The sequence below is a fragment of the Epinephelus moara genome, chromosome 22 (genome assembly GCF_006386435.1).
Source record: "Epinephelus moara isolate mb chromosome 22, YSFRI_EMoa_1.0, whole genome shotgun sequence".
NCBI lineage: Eukaryota > Metazoa > Chordata > Actinopteri > Perciformes > Serranidae > Epinephelus > Epinephelus moara.
Genome location: NC_065527.1, coordinates 19,233,626 through 19,253,870, shown reverse-complemented (window position 1 = coordinate 19,253,870; position 20,245 = coordinate 19,233,626). Strand labels below are relative to the sequence as shown.

The 20,245-nt window shown below is 41.0% G+C and overlaps 1 protein-coding gene across 1 annotated transcript; it reads left to right on the top strand.

Annotated features, from left to right (window-relative positions):
* Positions 1 to 1,908: 1,908 nt before the first annotated feature.
* Positions 1,909 to 17,159, top strand: LOC126384239 (uncharacterized). Its single transcript, XM_050035200.1, has 16 exons — positions 1,909 to 2,055; positions 4,497 to 4,617; positions 4,717 to 4,839; positions 8,262 to 8,414; positions 8,498 to 8,722; positions 9,718 to 9,883; positions 10,481 to 10,586; positions 10,689 to 10,784; positions 11,112 to 11,121; positions 14,866 to 15,015; positions 15,230 to 15,352; positions 15,448 to 15,597; positions 16,181 to 16,402; positions 16,491 to 16,656; positions 16,788 to 16,890; positions 16,995 to 17,159. The coding sequence occupies exons 2-16, from the start codon at positions 4,498 to 4,500 to the stop codon at positions 17,092 to 17,094; spliced, it is 2,013 nt and encodes a 670-aa protein (XP_049891157.1). The 5' UTR covers positions 1,909 to 2,055; position 4,497; the 3' UTR covers positions 17,095 to 17,159.
* The last annotated feature ends 3,086 nt before the right edge of the window (positions 17,160 to 20,245 follow it).

The window sequence follows — 20,245 nt, the reverse complement described above, 5'->3', positions numbered from 1 at the left end:
CAGTCAGTCATTCTGTCTGTCCCACGTTTTTCTACTCACTGATGTGGTCAATCTATGTGAAACTGCACATAGGCATTGAGGATTGGCATAGGTAGAAGGTGACAAAACTACCAATGGGTATGGACTAGTTTATTCAGATTTTCTATGAACATACAAGACAGTAACATAAGTTGTCATCTCAAGTTGCAGTTATGTGCAAAAAATAAAATAAAATAAATAAATTAAAGGATATTGGAGACTAGCAACAACCAAAACAAAGAGTCATGCTGAGAGAAAGAAAATAAAAAAGGAAATAAAAAGAAAATAATAATAATAAAAAAACAAAAAACCTACATACAAACAAGCATACATGAAGCAAAACAAAATGGTACTACTATACCACTATAGTGCATTATAGTGCATTCAAACCTCAATCAGACAGTCCAGAGTTCATTGTTCCCCACCAGAAGCTCTTCACATAGTCTAATAATGGGTCCGAGGTTTTATATAATCTTTTAATTGAGCATCTCATTTTCTCCAGCTTGATGTTCTGCATCTCATCTTTGATCCACTGGCTGTGTGATGGTGGGAAAACATCCTACCATATAAGCAAGATTAAAACGTCTAGCTCATAGGGAAGACAAAGCAATAACCCTCTGTAGATGAGCAGGGAAACTGAGTACACCAAAAATATTAGAGCTGTATGCCTTGGAAGAGGTGTCAAAAAAGGATGACCAAAAAGGGCCAAGTTTTGGGCAAGACCAAAGCATGTGCTGTTTGCCCCTGTCACACATATCACTTACGTTTGAAAATATTCTTGCAAGTTTAGCTTTCGAGACGTGCAGCCAATGTTGCACTTTAAACTGTATTAATCTCCGGAGACCCGAACTTTTGTTTGGTATGCATTTTTAATTTCTCAGAGCAATTTGGGATCAGTAGGACCAGAAAATTCTAAAAACCTAAACATCGTCAACAACAATAAAGTCCCAATGTCCTCAAACGAGACAATAATAAAGTTACAACCTCTTTAGACGAGTACTTCCTGATTAACAGTGTCTTAGCTTGTTACTGTTGCTAAAATTGGTCAAATTTGTTGCCATATCAAACTATAAATATTATTAATCATAAATAAACAATATTCAATCATAAAATGTGATCAGGTTTTGGACCTTGTCCACTTTTGTGTCGGGATCAGCTGCAGACTGACTTGGCAGAGATGGCTGCCATCTTGATTTTACATGGATTTGTGTATTGTGCTCTTACTACCACTAGATGGCACAAAAAGTGTCCACGAACAAGGACAACAGGTCTAAGTTAAGAAGAATGAAGTTTAAGGTCAAGTCAACCCAAAATGTGATGTCCACATATGAGGACACGGGGTCTCAGGAGGTATATAGAGGAGGAGAGAACCCTACAAAGTGCCATGTCCCGCTCCTCGTCTGACAGTTGGACCCCTAGATCATTTTCCCATTGTTCTCTACTGTGGGATAAATGTTGTTATTTTAAGTCAAGATGACGTTGGCTTGAAATGTTTGGAAGACATTGGATTTTGGTTACTTCACAACACATCTTAAAACCAACAAAATATCAGCGTCATCAGTCATGAGTATTGCACATCAGATTGATGTTGGCATTTAATGTTCTCCTGACATTGAATTTTGGCCACCCAGTGTCACAACCTAAATTCAACCAAGTATCGACGACTAACAATGTTGGTTATGAAAAATCGCTGGATTTCACAAATAATTTCTCAGTTTATAACTAAATTTTCCATCCACAGTTTGATCTTTCTCTTTTTTTTCTCCACAAGCAGTTTCATTTGTACGTATATCTATCATGTAACCTTTGTCACTTCCACCTCTGGTACTGGAGGGATATTTTGGGCCCCTGCAGCTGGTTGTAAATTAGATTCACATGACGAGCCAGAGAGCAGACGCACTGAAAAACAGAGTGAAAAAACAACCAGCAACGTGTGGTTGAGGAAACTCTACTTCCTCTTTTGAGTGTGATGGTCTGTTGAAGACGGGTGCACTTTCTTGCCGGAATAAAACAACCTGCTGATTTTTCTGCAACGAGGTAAATACAAACTAATTCTTCTTGTCTGTAGTTGTATGTTCAGATTGTTTGGCTGATATTCTGAGTTGAGATCAAGTGTTTGTCGAAGCAAATGGTTATAGGGTGTGTGTGTGTGTGTGTGTGTGTGTGTGTGTGTGTGTTGTGAATAAATAGGATAAAGTGGGTAGATCAGATCTGCTGAAGCTCAGAAAGTGAAACAGGTTTGAACTTTAACATTTTCTGCTGCAAGTATTTGCTTTGACATTGACGTTTTACAGGCCTCACTTTGCTCTCTGTAGTTGTGTAACAGCCACCATGACGGTGTTTAAATTCAGTATATCATGTTGTGGATCATGTTTAGACAAGGCTAGGTGTGTCTGTCCACATGAAATTAACAGTTTTTAATTAAGTTAATGTGGATATGTGAATATTGTCTACAGTGAACAGGTTTCAGCACGAGGTCTTGTCCTCAGTAATACTTTGCTGTGGGAATTTGGAAGAGTTTACATTCTACAATTAAAAAGCAACACTTGGTGGATATTTTATAGGCTAACTACAGTATTATTTTCAAGTATATATTTTATAAAATATATTTAAACATGATCCAGTATTTCCCAATTAGACTTTTATTCTTTAGAAACACCATTTAGACTTGCATGCTGGTAAACAACCAGAAATATAATTTAACAGTGAGTTAAAGAAACAAAAATACCAACCCAGTCCCCAGAATTATTGTTGGCATTGTACTTTCTGCGAAGCACAGTTATGTGACATTTGTAAGTTGAATATTTCGCAGATATGTTGTAACTTTACATTTTAATTTCATGTTGTAGCAACAGTGTAGTTAACATGAGGTTAGGTCTAGGTGTAACCAGTGGACTCTAGTGTAGATATAAAAAGGCCAAGACAGTAGGTATCTCAATTAAGCACAATGAATTATATGTTAGGGGGAGGCAAGGCAGGAGACACCCCTTTATAGGTGGGGTACCCCCAAAGGTGAACATAGGGGGACAAAAAGTGGTTATCAAACGTTGTACGGAGGCCTGAGCATGTCAGGTACAACAACTGCACCAAATTTTGTGGAATTATAAACTCAACATTACATGTACATTTGACTTGCCACACATGTTACTGCTGTGTAATTGACCCTGTTACATTGGCACACAAAAAGACTTAGGATAGGATCATGTTTTGACTTAAAATATTCACTTTGGTGGAAGCAAACATGGCTTGAAATGCCCCAATGTTCTATTAAAAAAACATACGCTTTTGTTGGTCTCAAACAGCGGTCTGCTGCTGTCTGCGCTTGGCAGCCATCTTGCCTGGGTGTCACAACATCCACCATGTCCTCCTTAGTGATGGGCAAAGCAGTTCTTTAGATGTTACTGAATCGCTAGAATCAGTTCATTAAAAAGATTCGTTCAAAACATTCATTCACCGAATCGTTCAGTGCTTGGCGGGAGGAGCCCTGACTGTGTACTGTGTAGTCCGACTCACTGAACTGATACACGGCTGAGCTGCTGCTGCGTCTGCCCTGCACTGGTGAGTCTCATTACTGGCCAGCCTAACGTTTTAAGTTTGTTTATCTGGAAACTATGTCTGTTAAAACAATGGGGAGGTGTGTGATTGTGTTCATTGTGGCTTGACCCCTGGCTACATTAGCCATTAGCTTGGAGAAAACAGTCCCTATGAAAGTGTATCGCTGAGAAGACATGATTTGAATCGTTCACTGAGTGATTCGTTCACCGAGTGATTCGTCACGTGGTAGGCAGTCCCTCCCTGCACCCTGGCTGCCTCACGACTCGCAAGTGATTCATCGTTCGCACGGACCGAATCGGCAGTTCCACTCCCGGCCTGCACGCTCGCTGCTGAGCTCAACTGAACTGAGAAATGAACGAATCAGTTCCGGAAGTGATTCAGTTCAGCACGTTCACTCAACAGATTCATTCTTTTGAGTGATTCGTTCACGAACGACACAACACTAGTCCTCCTCCTCTTGATAAGAAACTCAACACATATACAGATATGTAATCTGAACTATGTCATATGTATAAAACGCACAAATGTATCATGTCCGTGCAGAAACATACCAACATTTTTTTGCGGTGACTGAGCTGGAAATGCAACGCAAAGTTCAGACTGTATTTTCTGTGTCTGGTTGAAAATTTTGGGGACTCACAACCTCAGTTTTTCAAGGCTATGGCCCTGATAGTGTGGTCCATAAAATGAAGTGAAATCCTGAAAAATGTGTCCCAAAACTCAAGGCTGCATTGCTTATTTTGTCTGACAGTTAAAAAATCTTTAGATATTCAGTTTATTATCAGATAATGACTAAAAACAAAGTTGCTCTTTCTGATAATGAATTTAACTGATTAGTTGGCTAATTGTTTCAGTTATAGTAAGAATTACGTACGGGTCATCTACTCATAAAATGTGACCTTTTTTTATTTTGTTTTTCTCAGGATGCACCTTTTTTGCGCTGTGCTACTTTTGGCCTCTCTGGTCCTTGGACGCTCTTCGTCTGCCTTAAATAAAGTGTGGGACGAGTGGCAAATCAAACATGGCAAGGTTTATGATAACCAGGTAGGATTATGAAAACCTTTATGTCTCAATCTTCATCATAATACACACTCATTCACACACATATATACCCTCAGGTAACTCAGTCTGTTTTTGTTTCAGACTGAGGTCGTATTCAGGAGGGCAGTGTGGGAGAAGAACGTGCAGTTGGTGTTGAGACACAATCAGGAGGCCTCGGCAGGAAAACACAGCTTCACCATGGGGCTCAATCATCTGGCCGACATGGTGAGAATCACACTTTGTGTTTTCAGTCTATGCGATCCCAAACTAGACGGACATGTTTAAAATCTTAGTCCGGAGTATTTTATCAGTAACATGCGAATGTCCTCAATGCAAACAGACAAAACTGCACAAGGTTGCATCAAAGCAAGAATGTAGGTTGACAAATCCGAAGCAATAATTCCACTAATTACCAACAATATGTAGACAGCTTATTGAAATACGTATTTGCTCGCATCATATTACAGATGATTGATAGTAATCCAGGATGGTTTTTCTGCTGTTGCTTGGCTGTGGGTTGCTGTGAGTGCGAACCTGGCTTTCTGTTTTTCCTACACACAGCCGCCTCTGCTGCGAGCAAACTAGTCTTTGCATTACTCGCATCTGTCAGCATGTTTTTTGTAATTTTCATTTATTTGTTTGTTGGTTCTCTCTGCCCTGTTTATGCATTTTGCTTGATGTTGATTTCTTTGCTTTTTTCATGTATTTATTGTTAATTTGTTTCTTGTGTCTTCCTTCTTTCAATATTTCCTTCTTACTTACCTCTTTGTCTACAATGACCTGCATCATCCCTGAGCAGCAAAGTGAATAACTGCCTTTATTTTGCTTATCTTTATGCTTTAAACATGAATACAGTCAACAGTTTGAGATTATTGGTTGTACAGTTTACTTATAGAGAACCTCATCAAGCGAACTGCTGCCAAGCTGATGCTGTCCTTCAAACTGCAGTACCAGAGTGGAGCGCTCACACTTGACCATGCTACTATGTAGGACAGACATGTATCAGAGAGATCCCTGGTGGATACACACTGCATGACAAACATGTCAGCACTGAACACTCATTATATCACTGGCTCCTCTCCCTCCCAGGAGCTGTGCCGACATATGCGTGACATTATAACCTAAAGTGGATTCACACTCATTGACCTCTGAAGACGGATCTCGCTGACCAGCACTGCATTTAAACCTGCACCCTCTGTGGCTTAAATTAAACCGTAACCTATAGAGCAGCTCTAATCTTCCTTTATACAATCTGATTATTTTAATCCAGTATGGCTGGGCCAATCTGGACAATCAGTACTATTATAAAGTAGAGTACATCTGGGAAGTTACATAAAAGGTAAACATACATGCATCGTAGTAATAATGTCTGGGATATAAATAGAATAACAGAACAAATGTGGAGTGAAGGTTCTGTTTTATTGTTGTGTGCCACTGTGGCAAATTCAGTCCGAGAAGAAAAATCTTATAGTATGTATAAAAATAATATATTAATTGTGCATTTTATATGAAAAACAGGGCCAGTGTTCAGGATTTAGAGGGATATATTGGCATAAATGGAATATAATATAACTAGTATGTTTTCTTTACTGTATAATCACCTGAAAATAAGAATCATCGTGTTTTCGTTTCCTTAGAATGAGCCGTTTATATCTACACAGGGAGCAGGTCTTCGTCTACAAAGTCCACCATGTAACCCCTCTGCGACAAGAACTTCGAAAATATACCGATTTTTAACATGAAACTGCTTTACTTAGTCCATCCATTCATCCATCCATCCATCCATCCATCCATTTTCATCCGCTTATCCTGAGGTCACGGGGGCAGCAGGCTGAGCAAAGCACCCCAGACGTCCCTCTCCCCAGCAACACTTTCTAGCTCCTCCTGGCGGACCCCAAGGCGTTCCCAGGCCAGATGAGATATGTAATCCCTCCAGCATGTTCTGGGTCTGCTGCGGGGCCTCCTACCAGTGGGACATGCCCGAAACACCTCCAGCGGGAGGCGCCAAGGTGACATCCTGATCAGATGCCCGAGCCACCTCAACTGACTGCTCTTGATGCGAAGGAGCAGCGGCTCTACTCCAGCTCCCTCCCTCCTCACCAGCCACCCCGAGAAGGAAACTCATTTCGTCCGCTTGTGTCCGCGATCTCATTCTTTCGGTCATTACCCAGGGCTCATGACCTTAGGTGAGGGTTGGGACGTAGATGGACCAGTAAATCGCCCATCCATCTCACACTCCATTCTACCCTCACTTGTGAACAAGACCCCAAGATACTTGAACTTGCACACATTTGCAGGTGCTGGCTGTGACAGTTCAACATGCAGAACTCGGTGCTTTCACAGGTTTTTAACATCTGGTTCATTTGTTCTGGAGAAGGGGAGACGTCTGTGGATAATTCAGCTCAAGGTGAAAACCCTCTGAACAGTGATCACTGAAGGAATCGTAACCGGGAGTTCACATTTGGCACATGGGTGAAATTTCAGCTGGTTGCAATGTGCCATCCCCACTGCTAGATGCTAATAAATCCTACACATTAACTACACAAATAAATACAGCAGTAAAAGCCAGCTTCTTCCAACTCTGCACCATTTCCGAAATCAAGCCATCTCTCTCCCTCAAAGACCTGCAGATAGTCACCCATGCTGTCATCTCCTCCTGTTTAGACTACTGTAACTCTGTGCACCGGTATTAGTCAGTCCTCTCTGTCCGGCCTCCAGCTGGTTTGGAACATTGCTGCCAGAATCCTCACAGGTACACGGAGGAGAGACCACATCACACCTGTTTAAGCCTCTCTCCACTGCCTGTATGTTTCAGAACTGAGTTTAAGATTCTCCTGTTTGTGTACAAAGCCCTTAATGGTCTGTCCCCATCCTACATCACAGACCTCCTAACTCCCTACGCCCAGGTCCCTCAGGTCAGCTGTCCCATGCTCCAGACTCAAGATCAGGGGTGATCGTGCCTTTGCTGTGTCTGCTGCATTTGAAGATATCGTCAGAAGGCAGACGACAGGAAGCCTGATCAGTGAACCCTGTGTCGGTGTGAAGTATTGACTCTCTGCAGGATTCTGGCAGTGATCCCAGAGGACAGTGTGTTATAGTTGCTTTGGAAATAAATATCAGGACAGGTAAAATGCTTGTTACTTTATTTATTTATTTTTTTTAAAAAAAAGGTTTTACAGAGGTGTTGATAAGTACAGCAAGTAAAATCCGACACCAACACAACAGGACCGTAGAGCAAAAAAGGAGAAGAAGTGAATGCTGGACCTGCTGTGGTGTTAAAATGAATAAAATTAAAATCACACGGGAACTGTGGTCTGATTTGTTCTCTTTCTCCAAAAAAGAGAAGTTTAAACTTGATGCAGGGGAACTTGTGGTTTATTTTATGATTGCCTCCTTGTGTCACCAAGGCCGAGTGACGACATCATGTGCAAAAACATAAAAAAACATCTTCCAAAAATGTGAAACTGAAACTATTTCTAAATGGGGCCGCAGTGTGGTGAGGGACTGGAAAGGTGGAGCACTGTATATGACCAGTTGTTTCTCAGAGTAGTTTCATTGCAAAAACCTTTGAGGGGAACTTTTAGAAGAGGAAGATAAATTTGCAGCACACTGACCTTAAACATACACTATTTTTTTTTTCTATCAAGACAGCTGAGGAAATCAATGAGAGGATGAACGGCCTGAAGCTGGAGGAGCCTGTTAATTTCAGCAATGTCACTTTTAAGGAAGCGAGTGGTTTATCAATACCTCAGAGTGTGGACTGGAGAAAGAGCGGCCGGGTCAGCCCCGTCCAAAACCAGGTAAGCAATGATCAGCTATTTTCGAATGAGGACATAAGAAAAGATATAACTGGTGGCAATAAACATGATGTCTCTTTTTAAAGGGGTTGTGTGGGTCCTGCTGGGCCTTCAGCTCTTTGGGAGCTCTTGAGGGGCAGATGATGAAGACAACAGGTGTCCTTGTTCCCCTGAGCCCACAGAACCTGGTGGACTGCAGCACCAGAGATGGAAATCATGGCTGCAACGGAGGATACATCTCTAAATCCTTCAGCTACGTCATCCGCAACCGAGGCGTAGACTCAGAGAGCTTTTACCCCTACGAACACCAGGTCATCTTCTGCACCAGTGAAAACAGCAGTTATATTAAATTAATTGGCAGGGTTTTTATAGAAAGATTAATCTTACATACAAACATGCAGCTACTAACATTTTGTTTTCTTCTTGTTTGTTTGTTGTCTTGCTGTCTGTATTTATTTCAATTTTTGCAGTTAAGATGTTCAGTATTTTCAGAGTCTAATAGACAAATTTAAGACATCCCTGCCTTAGGCCTTCCATGTAGGTGCATGGAAGGGCAGAGAGGTTTGCTCTCTCTGCCTCAGGCTTTCCTCATTTGCACGTGGAAGTGCACTCTGCCTCAGGCTTTCCTCATTTGCACGTGGAAGTGCAGAGAGGTGTGCTCTCTCCACCTTATGCTTTCCACGTAGGCACATGTGTTGTGTATTCAGGTACTACTCCACAACGCTAGGCGTCGCTGTAGACCAATAAATGCTGTGTTGACTATAGTCTGCCATGTTATGATACAAAGAAGAAGAAGGGTAAAGTCTGAGTGAAGTTCATGCCGGAGTCTTGCTGCCTTATTTTCATTGCTAATTCTTCCTCTTGGTGATTAAATGAGCACACAACAGCGTGGAAGAGGCTTTCTGTATAGGCCTGAGGAAAGGCAGAGGGGCCCCAGAACAGAGCCATGCAGCCAAATATAATACTGTAAATGGAAATAAAGTTTCTGTGACTGAAATATCATAATACTTTAGAGCTGGAATAGTGTGTTGACAGATGCATCAAATACACAGCAAAACAGCCCTGTTTTAAGCAGAAGTTACAGTGTATGAGAACTTTAATTTGCAGATTAATATTTACACAGCATATATGTATTGTGAATGCATTAATCATCTACGTAATTTATTATATAACATTGTGATTTGATTTATATCCAACTATATAATACAATCAAGACAAATAAGACCCATAAAACATGCATAATATTTCCCAGTTTGATTAAATACTAAAATACTAAACATTTGGAATATCTCGTTTCTATTTGTAGAACGGGAAATGTCGGTATTCTGCCAAGGGAAAGGCCGGCTACTGCTCTGATTTCCACATCCTCCCACGAGGAGATGAGAAGATTCTGCAGGCCGCAGTAGCGTCAGTGGGGCCAGTCGCTGTGGCCGTGAACGCCATGCTGCAATCTTTCCATCTCTACAGAGGAGGTGAGGTTTCTGAATGTGAGGAGCTAATGCAGAAAGACATCTGGTTTTGGTTTGAGACACACTTGAGAAAACTACAGTTAAAGGGATAGTTGAGATTTTTTGAAGTGGGGTTGAATGAGGTACAGTAGATGTCAGTCTGCACACCTCCAGTTGTGAGAAGCAGGATAAAGTCCGACATTGAAGCTAAACTGTTGTGGATGAGTCAGCAACAAAACATATTTTAGCCACCTGAAATAAAGTCACACCAAATAAATTAATATCAGTCTAAGTGTACGCTACATTGAGAATATTTTCACGGTTTAACCTTGCCATGAAACAGCTAACATTACACTTATTTTACATCAGTAATTGCTGTGTTTCCAGTGGCTTTTTTAGGCACGACAAGCAGATGGTTTTACTGTGATATCACTGTGTTTCCTGCTAGGATTGTGCCCCCACAAACTGGTATTTTAAGTCAAAGCATGATCTTTTTCAAACCCTAACCAAGTGGTTTAAGTGCCTAAATCTAACCACAAGCTAACCGACGCCAAGTGTCAGTGTATCCACCGAGACAACATTTTTTCTTGTGAGTGGCTTGTAACGTTATGCATCTTTTAGGTTTATACAACGCACCAGGCTGTAACCCAAAGTTCATAAATCACGCTGTCCTAGTTGTTGGCTACGGCACAGACGGAGGACAAGACTTCTGGCTGGTGAAAAACAGGTGAATTTGTCTCTTTCTGCAGGACTTAAAATGTTTTCCCCACATGAAAATAAATGTATGACAAATATTATATATTAAATGTGAATGCTTTTGTGATTCCAGTTGGGGAACTGCGTGGGGAGAAGAAGGCTTCATTCGAATTGCCAGAAACAAGAATAATCTCTGTGGCATTGCCAGTTTTGCAGTCTACCCTTCATTGTGAAAATGTGATGCGTCACTTGAATCATCTCGGTAGAATTAGGTTATTTATTCAGCATCAGAGAGCATATGTTTGTTTTCATTTTTAGTCACGAAACTGTGAAAAAAGTTCAAAATACTGCCAAAAAATAAAGTGTTTAAAAAGTTAAGTTTGCTAAATTGCTGTATCTGCTGTGGTAGCCTCGCTCATCAGTGTTGTGTTGTTTTTAATGAATGCTTGTAGTTTCACATACTAGAATAGAAGCTCTAATCTTTACGTTGTTATCAAATGTTATCAATTTGATATTTATTTAAATATGAATATTTAAATGTTGGCTTTGTTTTCAGTGTGATACAGGTACCTTTAAGGCTTTAATCAAAGTCTTCAAGATGATTGAAGAAACATTCAAAGATATTAGAAATCTCTTATCTGCATGTTTAGAAGGGTGACACAGGAATGGAATATTATCATCATCATCATTGTTGGTAATAGTTGGACAAGGAAGGTATTTTTATTATTAATAAAGATTATTTAATGTAATGATAAGCACAATAAACTTTTTCATTTTTCTAAACTGGAGTCCTTTTGGTGTTGGTGGTCAATACAAAGATTTTTCAGTCTAATCTTTTTGTCACCACCTCGTTGTGTCTAATTTATCTTATTTTCCTTGTTATTCTTCAAGACCTCACTGTTTTCTCCAATATGATCATTTATTATTTTTGAAAAATGGTTAACTACAGCAGCAGCAGAGTTTTAGGCCAGTTTAACAACAGCCTGGTCCAAAAAATGATTTTTGGTCTCTATAGCTAATTTCAACATTCATGAAGGGTATACTTTTATATAACTCACCAGCTGATATTTGAATAAGGCTTAAAGTTATGCATAATTAAGGGTGGGACCACTTGAGTGACAGGCTGTCTGCAAGGCGTCACCACAGGCTATTAGTCAGATCCACCCCTTGTTCCTCCACAGCTCCAACTTCTGGCTCTAAAAAACCAAGATAGTGACGGCTGAAATGCCAAACTCAAGGCTTTAAAAAACAGCAGTCCACAAACCAATGGGTGACGTCATGGTAGCTACGTCCATTAACTTATACAGTCTATGGGGTAAATCAATCAGATGCAGTTTTTTGCACCCTCAAATCGATTGTTGTCATTGTAGATGCCAGAAGGCATGTGCAAGCATTCCCAAACACTCATATAAAGTTAAAGTTCAACTTTCCTTTCTTACATAAATAGAGTGTTCCAGTAAACCCGGAACTCCGTTAGCGCTTTTAGCACTTCCGGTTCTCTCGTCTAAAAGTCAATACGTTTTTTGAATGGGATTTTGGTAAAATGCCTCAAATAAGGTCTGTGGTTAACAAAAGCTTAAGCGAGTTTCAGGTTTTGTTCTACGACATAAAACACGTCAGTAAATACCCTACTTGTGAATTTTGAAGCTTTTACGTGTCGTAAAAAAGGCGGTTGCTAACAAGTTGCTCAATACGACTACAAACCCTGTCGGGGACATTAAACGTCATCACCCCCGAACAGGCGAGAGTGCTGGCAGTCCGCCATTACAGCTTCTTATTTAGCTTAAACAGTCCGATTTCCCCATTATACAATGTTTTTAAAATAAAGCGGCCGAAATCAGTTGAAAGCTTAGTGGCGGTGACGTCAAGAGTCATGCGACCGTGGAGTAGTCATGTAGTCCGTTAAAGCCTAACGTTAGCTTTTTACTTCTGGCGATCGCATTTAAGCTTCAAATGCGGTATGAAAGGTGTTCATATGTGAAGATTATCTCACTGAACAAAACCTGTAAGTATCATAAACTTGTGTTAGCCACAGAGCTTATTTTCTGACATAATCCAAAACGCAATGCAAAAATCACATTCACTTTCTCTTCCGGGAACCAGCGCAATGCTAAACTTCCGGGTTTTGACGTCAGCCCTGGCACACTCTATATCAGTCTATTTTAAGTATCAGGGGGGATTTGGTCATTTTAGCACAGGGCTACCCAGAGCTTTATGATCTGTGCCACAGATGGCATTTTAGGCCTAATACTCACTTGAGAAACAACACCTGGAAGAAGATCAGCTCTGAAATTGGGATTTCTGGTAAATAGGTGACAGTGCTGATGTGCTCGCTTAGCAACGTCAGGTACAACCTGCCTCCGTGTCCTTGAAAGTAGGCACAGAGTAGCACCTAGCGCCCAACCTCACATTTCCTGGCAGTAAAAGACACAGCATGTGTCCCAGCCCTATGGCAGAGTAGGGCAGGTCATGCTTTTACAATCTCAGGAAAAAAACTTGCAGAGTGCTAAACTATAATGGGCTCATTACTACCACCCTGAGGCCGTAGGAGGTAAAATACCCACTGGTGATTGACGGATCATGAGAGCAGTAGTTGTAGCCGTGTGGGTGTCCACAGAGCATGGTTGTCATCAAAATCCAGCACTTGGGCAGTGACTTGCGGTGTCAGAAACCAACGGAAAAAAGGTGTCCTTTACTGTCGGCATGATACGCTGCTGATTGCTGTTATAGTTTATATCAGCGCCCGGCAGCATCAGGGGGAAATGCAGCGGGACAAGGACGAGAGTTGAGGTGGCGAAAGTCCAAGTGGGGCAGGCGGAAGGGGTGGTGGATGGGTCCAACAAACACAGACTTTTCAGATTCTAAAGCCAAACCCTATTTTTTCCTAAAACTAACCACTTCCTTTTGTTGCCTAAACCCAACCATGTGTGTTTGTTGTTGAAGGGAAAAAAATATGTCTTTATTTTGAAAGAGACTGTATGTAATGTTAAATTTCCGGTGAAAATGAAAGTGTATCTTGAAAGAAAAGAACTTGACACAGTGTCCCAGAACGTCAACAACCAACGCACCCAGGGTACCTTGCATGTCATATGTGGACATGAAAAGTGGATGACCAAACATCAATATGTGACGAGGTCGGAGTGAGAATGTGTTGACCCACAAGGGGCAGCGATGAACTCGTACCATACTCAAAATGAACATGGACAAACAACACAAAGCCGGGATACATGCTTTCTTTAAGTATTTTCAATCAATATTTTTCAGTATTGCGAACGAAACATTTTTAAAGATGATGCCTACAGGGCTGCCAAGTTTCACGCAATGACAGTGAGACTCAAACAACTGACACTTTTCATATGCTGTGACACAACATAACCATTTTCTCACATGGTGAAAAACAAATTTAGAACTGATGAGGTCACAGGGCTATTTTATATGAATATTTTAATGATTTTTTTTCAAGAACTCTGAAAACTTGGCAGCCCTGTGACTGGCTCAGCACCAAACTTCAGATAGGCACAGTTAGCAACCTGGCTGGTGACCATTGTGGAGCATTTGGCATCTAAAGAGTGAGACATTTCCCCCAGGAGTTGGTAGAGACCAAAAACAGAGCTTAAAGAGAGTGAATGTTGGACTTACATTCACTGGGTGACCAGAAAGATGACTCCAGATGAATGATAATGCTGCTCCATATCTGCTGGATGTGTCCAGTAAATTTAAACTTCAATAGTGATATGTCAGGGTTGTGTTCACAGCATGTTTCTGTTGCCCTCAAATGGCCAAGTCAGTTATTGCAGGTTACATTTTTACAGCTGGGCAGTGAACATAGTGATAGATAAAGACTGTGATCTGCTCAAGTTGGTCATATTTTGCATCTCTGCCATCCAATGATTATGACTAACATTACTTTTCACTGCTCACTTTGATTTCTGATTTTTTTTCTTTTGAATATGACATGCCACCTGGTGAAGTATAGCTCCTCTACAAATTTGTCAAATTGTATAAACTGTGAACATTTATTGGAAATACCCTATATGCAATTTCTGACCATGGATTTCTTCATTTAGCCTATACACATTTGACTAAACATAAAAAAATACTCTCTCTGTGTCTTCACTGACTTCCTGCAAAGGTTTTTAACACACACCAAAACATGGGTTTAGTCAGGTTTTATCTCCACTGCTTCTAAACGTTGATTGAAACCAGCTGGTGGTGTTTCACTGAGAGCTGCTGCAGCTGTCCAATCAAAGCCAACCAGGCCTTTCAGTTGATGTAGGCCTCTATAAAAACATTTGTTTTCACTGTTTCAGCGAGAAGTTCTTCCTTTTTTAGATCCAGAGATGTTACGGAGCCTGCTCCTCACCGTTGTGTGTGGCTTTGCAACGGCCGTTATCAATTCTGAACTGGATCGACACTGGTCACTATGGAAGAAGATGCACAATAAAGTCTATTCTCACCAGGTAAAAAGTCAGGTCTTAATTCAGTCACTAGTCTAAACCTATTTGTTTGTTTTGAATGGTGTCACACTGTGTTAATGTGTCAAGTGTTTGTGCATTTTAGTTGTGAAATTTAGCCACTCTCCTTTTTGCATGCAGAATACCTTCAGTCTTCAACTCTTGGCAGCTGTTAAGTGTGGATAAAGTAACTTATGTATCATGTGGTTTGTGTTTCCAGATTGAGGAGTTAGGTCGCAGGCGGATATGGGAAGAAAACTTAGAAATGATTAATGTTCATAACCTGGAAGTCTCCCTGGGCTTACACACCTATGAGCTGGCAATGAACCACCTGGGAGACCTGGTTAGTTGAGTTTTTTTTCTTTTAATTATGCCACTTGTGTAGTTTTTAAAGTCCTGCCAACAAACAAATGCATGTGCTCTTCTTTCTTCTTGTAGACCATTGAGGAGATCACTAGCACGCTGACAGGCACCTTCGTGCCCTCTGACCTGGTGAGGGGTCCATCAGACTTTCACGGGGTCAACTCCTCTTTACCAGCATCACTGGACTGGAGGGATGAAGGCCTGGTAACCAATGTCAAAATGCAGGTGAGCAATACCCTAATGTATCAGTACACATTAAAGGAGCAGTGTGTAAGACTTGGGGGGGACTTAGTGGTATCTAGTGAGGATTACAGATCACAACCAGCTAAAACTTCTCCCAGGTAGAGTTCCTTCAGCGTTCATTGTTCTGGAGTTTTGTACTATGAGTGGAATTATCCAGAGGTCTCATCCCCCCTCCAAAACAGATGTGATTTAACCCAATAAAAACACTAACTAAAGCAGTGACATCAGAAAATATTTTCCCCCAGCGCTGTCATTGCAGATGAGAGGCAACTATGGGTAGCTGACACAAAAGCATGCCTGGCCCCATCTAGAGCCAGTGTTTGGTTCATCCATTCTGGGCTACTACAGAAACATGGCAGTGCAACATGGCGATCTCTGAAGCAGAGGACCCAGTCCCCATATAGATTAAAGGCTGTCTAAGGTAATGGAGACAGTGATTTTCAGGTGATTATACACTAAGAGAAAATTGTATTCCCCTAAATCCTACACACTGGACCTTTTCAACATGGAGCATTAGGACTTTGAAAAAGAGGCAGTCTACATGTGCAACATTCCTGTCCTCTAGGGTTCTTGTGGCTCTTGTTGGGCCTTTAGTGCAGTCGGAGCTCTGGAAGGGCAGCTCAAGAAGTCTACAGGCTCCCTGATGTCCCTCAGTCCTCAGAACCTGGTGGATTGCTCCGTAAAATACGGCAACCACGGGTGCAACGGTGGCTTCATGGCAAACGCCTTCCAGTATGTCAAAAACCAAGGCATAGCTACTGATGACGCCTACCCTTACGTCGGCAGGGTGAGCTGCCAGGACAATGCATGTGTTAAATATCAGGTGTACTGTGGTTAAACCTTGACTATATCTACCCTGCACAATGCTTTTTCAGCGTGGTCAGTGCAAATATAACCCACATTTGCGAGCTGCAAACTGCTCAGGCTATGGCTTCTTACCAGAGGGGGATGAGTTTGCCTTAAAGGCAGCTGTAGCCAGAATCGGACCTATCTCAGTAGCAATTGATGCCTCCAGGCCCAAGTTTGTCTTCTACCGTCATGGTGAGTTGTGGCTTTATACCACCCTTAAAAATAAAACCACTTTAATCTTAGTTGGGTGTAAGGAAGTGAGTTGCTAACCTCTTTGGAGCTACATCTGTTTTTTCTTTCTACATGTGTTTGTGGCCCCACAGGTGTGTACAGGGACCACACATGCACCAACAACGTGAACCATGGAGTGCTGGCTGTGGGCTATGGCACTGAGAGAGGACGTGACTACTGGCTGGTCAAAAATAGGTTGGTGTGAGAACTTATGTTCAATGTTAACTTTGGATTATAGGAATGATGGTATATTAAGTTCCATGAGTTTCATTTTGCTCTAAATATTTTTTCAATTGTAGTTGGGGTGTAAATTACGGAGATGAAGGCTACATCAAGATGGCTCGAAACAGACGCAACCAGTGTGGCATCGCTCTCTACGCTTGTTTCCCCATCATGTGATCGGCAAATGTTCAAAGTTTTGGATGTGCATTTCTTGGCAGTAGTTGAGACATTTTTTAAATAAACCGTTTGATCCTTAACTTGTGGATTTCTTTAATGACTGCAGCTGCTAAATCAATGATTGTCAATCCCGAGTACTGGAAACTTGTGATGAGCAACACGCCTCCCTGAGAGGAAACTCCTGGCATCCCCAGCTGCATGCTTGACTCCACTTATAAATAAATGCAAGTGACACATCTGGAATATAAGTAAAGGAAGTCAGCCAGTTCTTCATGCTTCACTTAAAATAAAGACTTGTTTTACTTTTTCTTTAGCTACTGTGTTCACTTACTTGCAACACATCTTGATGCCCATACAAGGTGGCTGGTGCAGGCAGCCTTCACAGACCCCTGCAATACCAGTATCAACCACTTGGATCTGTTAAAGGGATAGTACACCCAAAAATGAAAATTCAGCCATTATCTACTCACTCATATGCCAATGGAGGCTCAGGTGAAGTTTAGAGTCCTTGCAACACTTGCAGAGATCCAAGGGGAGAGGGGGTACCAACACAACTCCACCTAATGGAGGCTTACGGTGCCCCAGATTCAAACGTCCAAAAACACATAATTGAAACCACAATATCTCCATACTGCTCGTTCTTAGTGATCCAAGTGTCCTGAAGCCCCGACAAAAAAAGTTGTTTGGAAAAACATCATTTGAACTGTTTTTAGCCTCATTGTAGCCTGTCGCTCTGACTGCCTCTCTGTGCACCGCGCTCACGAGACCAGCGAAAGCACGAACACACGAGCGCGGTGCCCATGTCTCAGTCTCACACAAGTGCGCGCACACACATGAACGCGTTGCACAGATAGGCAGTTAGAGCTACAGGCTACAATGAAAAAAACAGTTCAAATGACATTTTTCCAAACAACTTTTTACGTCGGGGCTTCAGGACACTTGGATCACTACAGACGAGCAGTATGGAGATATTCTGTGGTTTCAATTATGTGTTTTTGGACGTTTGAATCTGGGGCACCGTAAGCCTCCATTAGGTGGAGTTGTGTTGATACCCCCTCTCCCCTTGGATCTCTGCAAGTGTTGCAAGGACTCTAAACTTCACCTGAGCCTCCATCAGCATATGGGTGAGTAGATAATGGCTGAATTTTCATTTTTGGGTGCACTATCCCTTTTAAGAAACTGCATTAGATAAGTGGTTCCCAATACTTTCTGCTTGTGATTCCTTAGTTTAAAGCAAGGGCAAACCTTCATCACAGCTTCCAGTGGAAGCGATGGGGACAAAGTCCAGAGGTGTATTAAAGGTTTATACCGTGTTGAGGCTGTAGCAATCTTGGTTAATGTGCACATCTCCCCCAAAGTTAGTTTTCTTAGCACAAAATTTGTTTCCCTGACAGGGTTTTCATGCCAAGCAGCAGGAGTGACTAACACAGATGTACTAATAAAAACTGATCAGGGTAGATGAGTTGAGTTTGACAAATAGTTAAAGCCCCATGTTAGCATCTGAACATTTTAATGTATTTCTGCACAGAATGAGGACAGTGGATTCTGTTTCCCAACACTTTCACTGGAAGCAGAGAAGGAGGGATCTTTAGTCAGTATGAACAGGAGGAATGATTACAGCTAGCTAAAACTTTTTCAATGTCCACATGGGCATGTGATTATTGTTTGAAACCGTCCTTTAAATTATACAGTGAGTATAAAGCAAACACTTTTGGGTGGTATAAATTTTGCTTTTCCTTTCTTTAACGCCACCTGCACCTACAAAGGTGCACTGCCAGCATGGCAATCCAAACAGTTTAAGCTTTACACCTTTGGACAGAGCCACTGAAGTGTCCTTGAATTAAACACTGTTTACGAACATAACATATTCAGGGTTTTTCTTCCCCATATTTCAAAAAAGACCATGTTCCTATTGAGCTGTTTACATGGCATCCCTCTTTTATGCTTTCCACCAACTTTTAGAAAAGTTCTGCGCTACATACCCAAAAATGTGTTGATATCCCAGTCGTTCATATCCCACGCCTTAATTGGAAAATGCTTCACTTAGAAAAGGGACTAATTCGGAAAATCCAAATCAGATATGCTGTTTACATGATCCCTATCAAATTCAGAATTTTGTCATATTCAAATTAATAGCGGAATGTTGGTGTGTATGTAAATATGGTCAGTGAATCTTTACCAGCACAAATCAGAGCAAAAGCAACAACACAGCTGGACGTTTACAGTCAGCATGCAGTTAGTGGTGTAAAGATATCCTTGCAAGTATTGACATTAGCATGAAAAGTTTGGAGAAATACTCCACATAACATAAACTGACTTCATGCTGTGTAATGCAAACCATGACATTGGTTTTCTTTCTTCAAGTTTTATTTCCATTATGATTTATCATTTTCTTCATAGAACTGGATAAATGGCACAAAAGTGCAAATCCCAGCATGATGAACAACTCTCACGTAAAATAAATACAGCACCTTTTCAGCATCACTAAAATATTCTCAATATCCAGAAGTAATAAATACTGAATTTACCAAGATTTTCAGTCTTCATTTACAAAACACAAAGACAACACACAATAGATTTTTGTGTCATATTGAACTTTTTTTTTTTTTTTTTTGGAATTGTTTTCCTTGATCTTTTGTGCCACAATTTCCAAACTTGCACGTACAAACATCTACAGTTTCTACACACAGTACATTGATTTTTTTTTTCAATTAAACTCACATTTAGAGTAGAACTTTTATCATTTAATAAACAGATCAGAGTCAAAGAAAGAAAACGCAAACATAAAATCCTTCAGTCCAAACTACAGTGAAGAATTCTTGCAGTTCTTTGCAGATGAAGGAGTTGTTTTCTGGCATGGGTCGGCCATTTTTTTACCAGGATTCGTTCAGAAGTAATCCATGTGCTCTTAAGAGTTGAGGAGACAGAAACCATGCCATAAAAAGTCCTCCATCCCTTTATCAGACCGCCATCATTAAGGTCTCAAGTCTTCAGGCTGGTGTTCGTAATACATCCCATATCACTACTGTCATTTTAGACAAAACTCAAACCAGTGACCCTTTTGATAGTTTATACATATATATGTATATATATATATATATATATATATATAGAATGCAAATTCTACACGTAGTAACATTAAATAGTAAAC

Excerpts from the sequence above, each read along its gene's own strand:
- LOC126384239 (XM_050035200.1), top strand. The coding sequence starts at position 4,498 with ATGCACCTTTTTTGCGCTGTGCTACTTTTGGCCTCTCTGGTCCTTGGA. Across the intron at positions 16,403-16,490 it reads CCTACCCTTACGTCGGCAGG|CGTGGTCAGTGCAAATATAA; the intron begins GTGAGCTGCCAG and ends ATGCTTTTTCAG. Across the intron at positions 16,657-16,787 it reads GTTTGTCTTCTACCGTCATG|GTGTGTACAGGGACCACACA; the intron begins GTGAGTTGTGGC and ends GTGGCCCCACAG.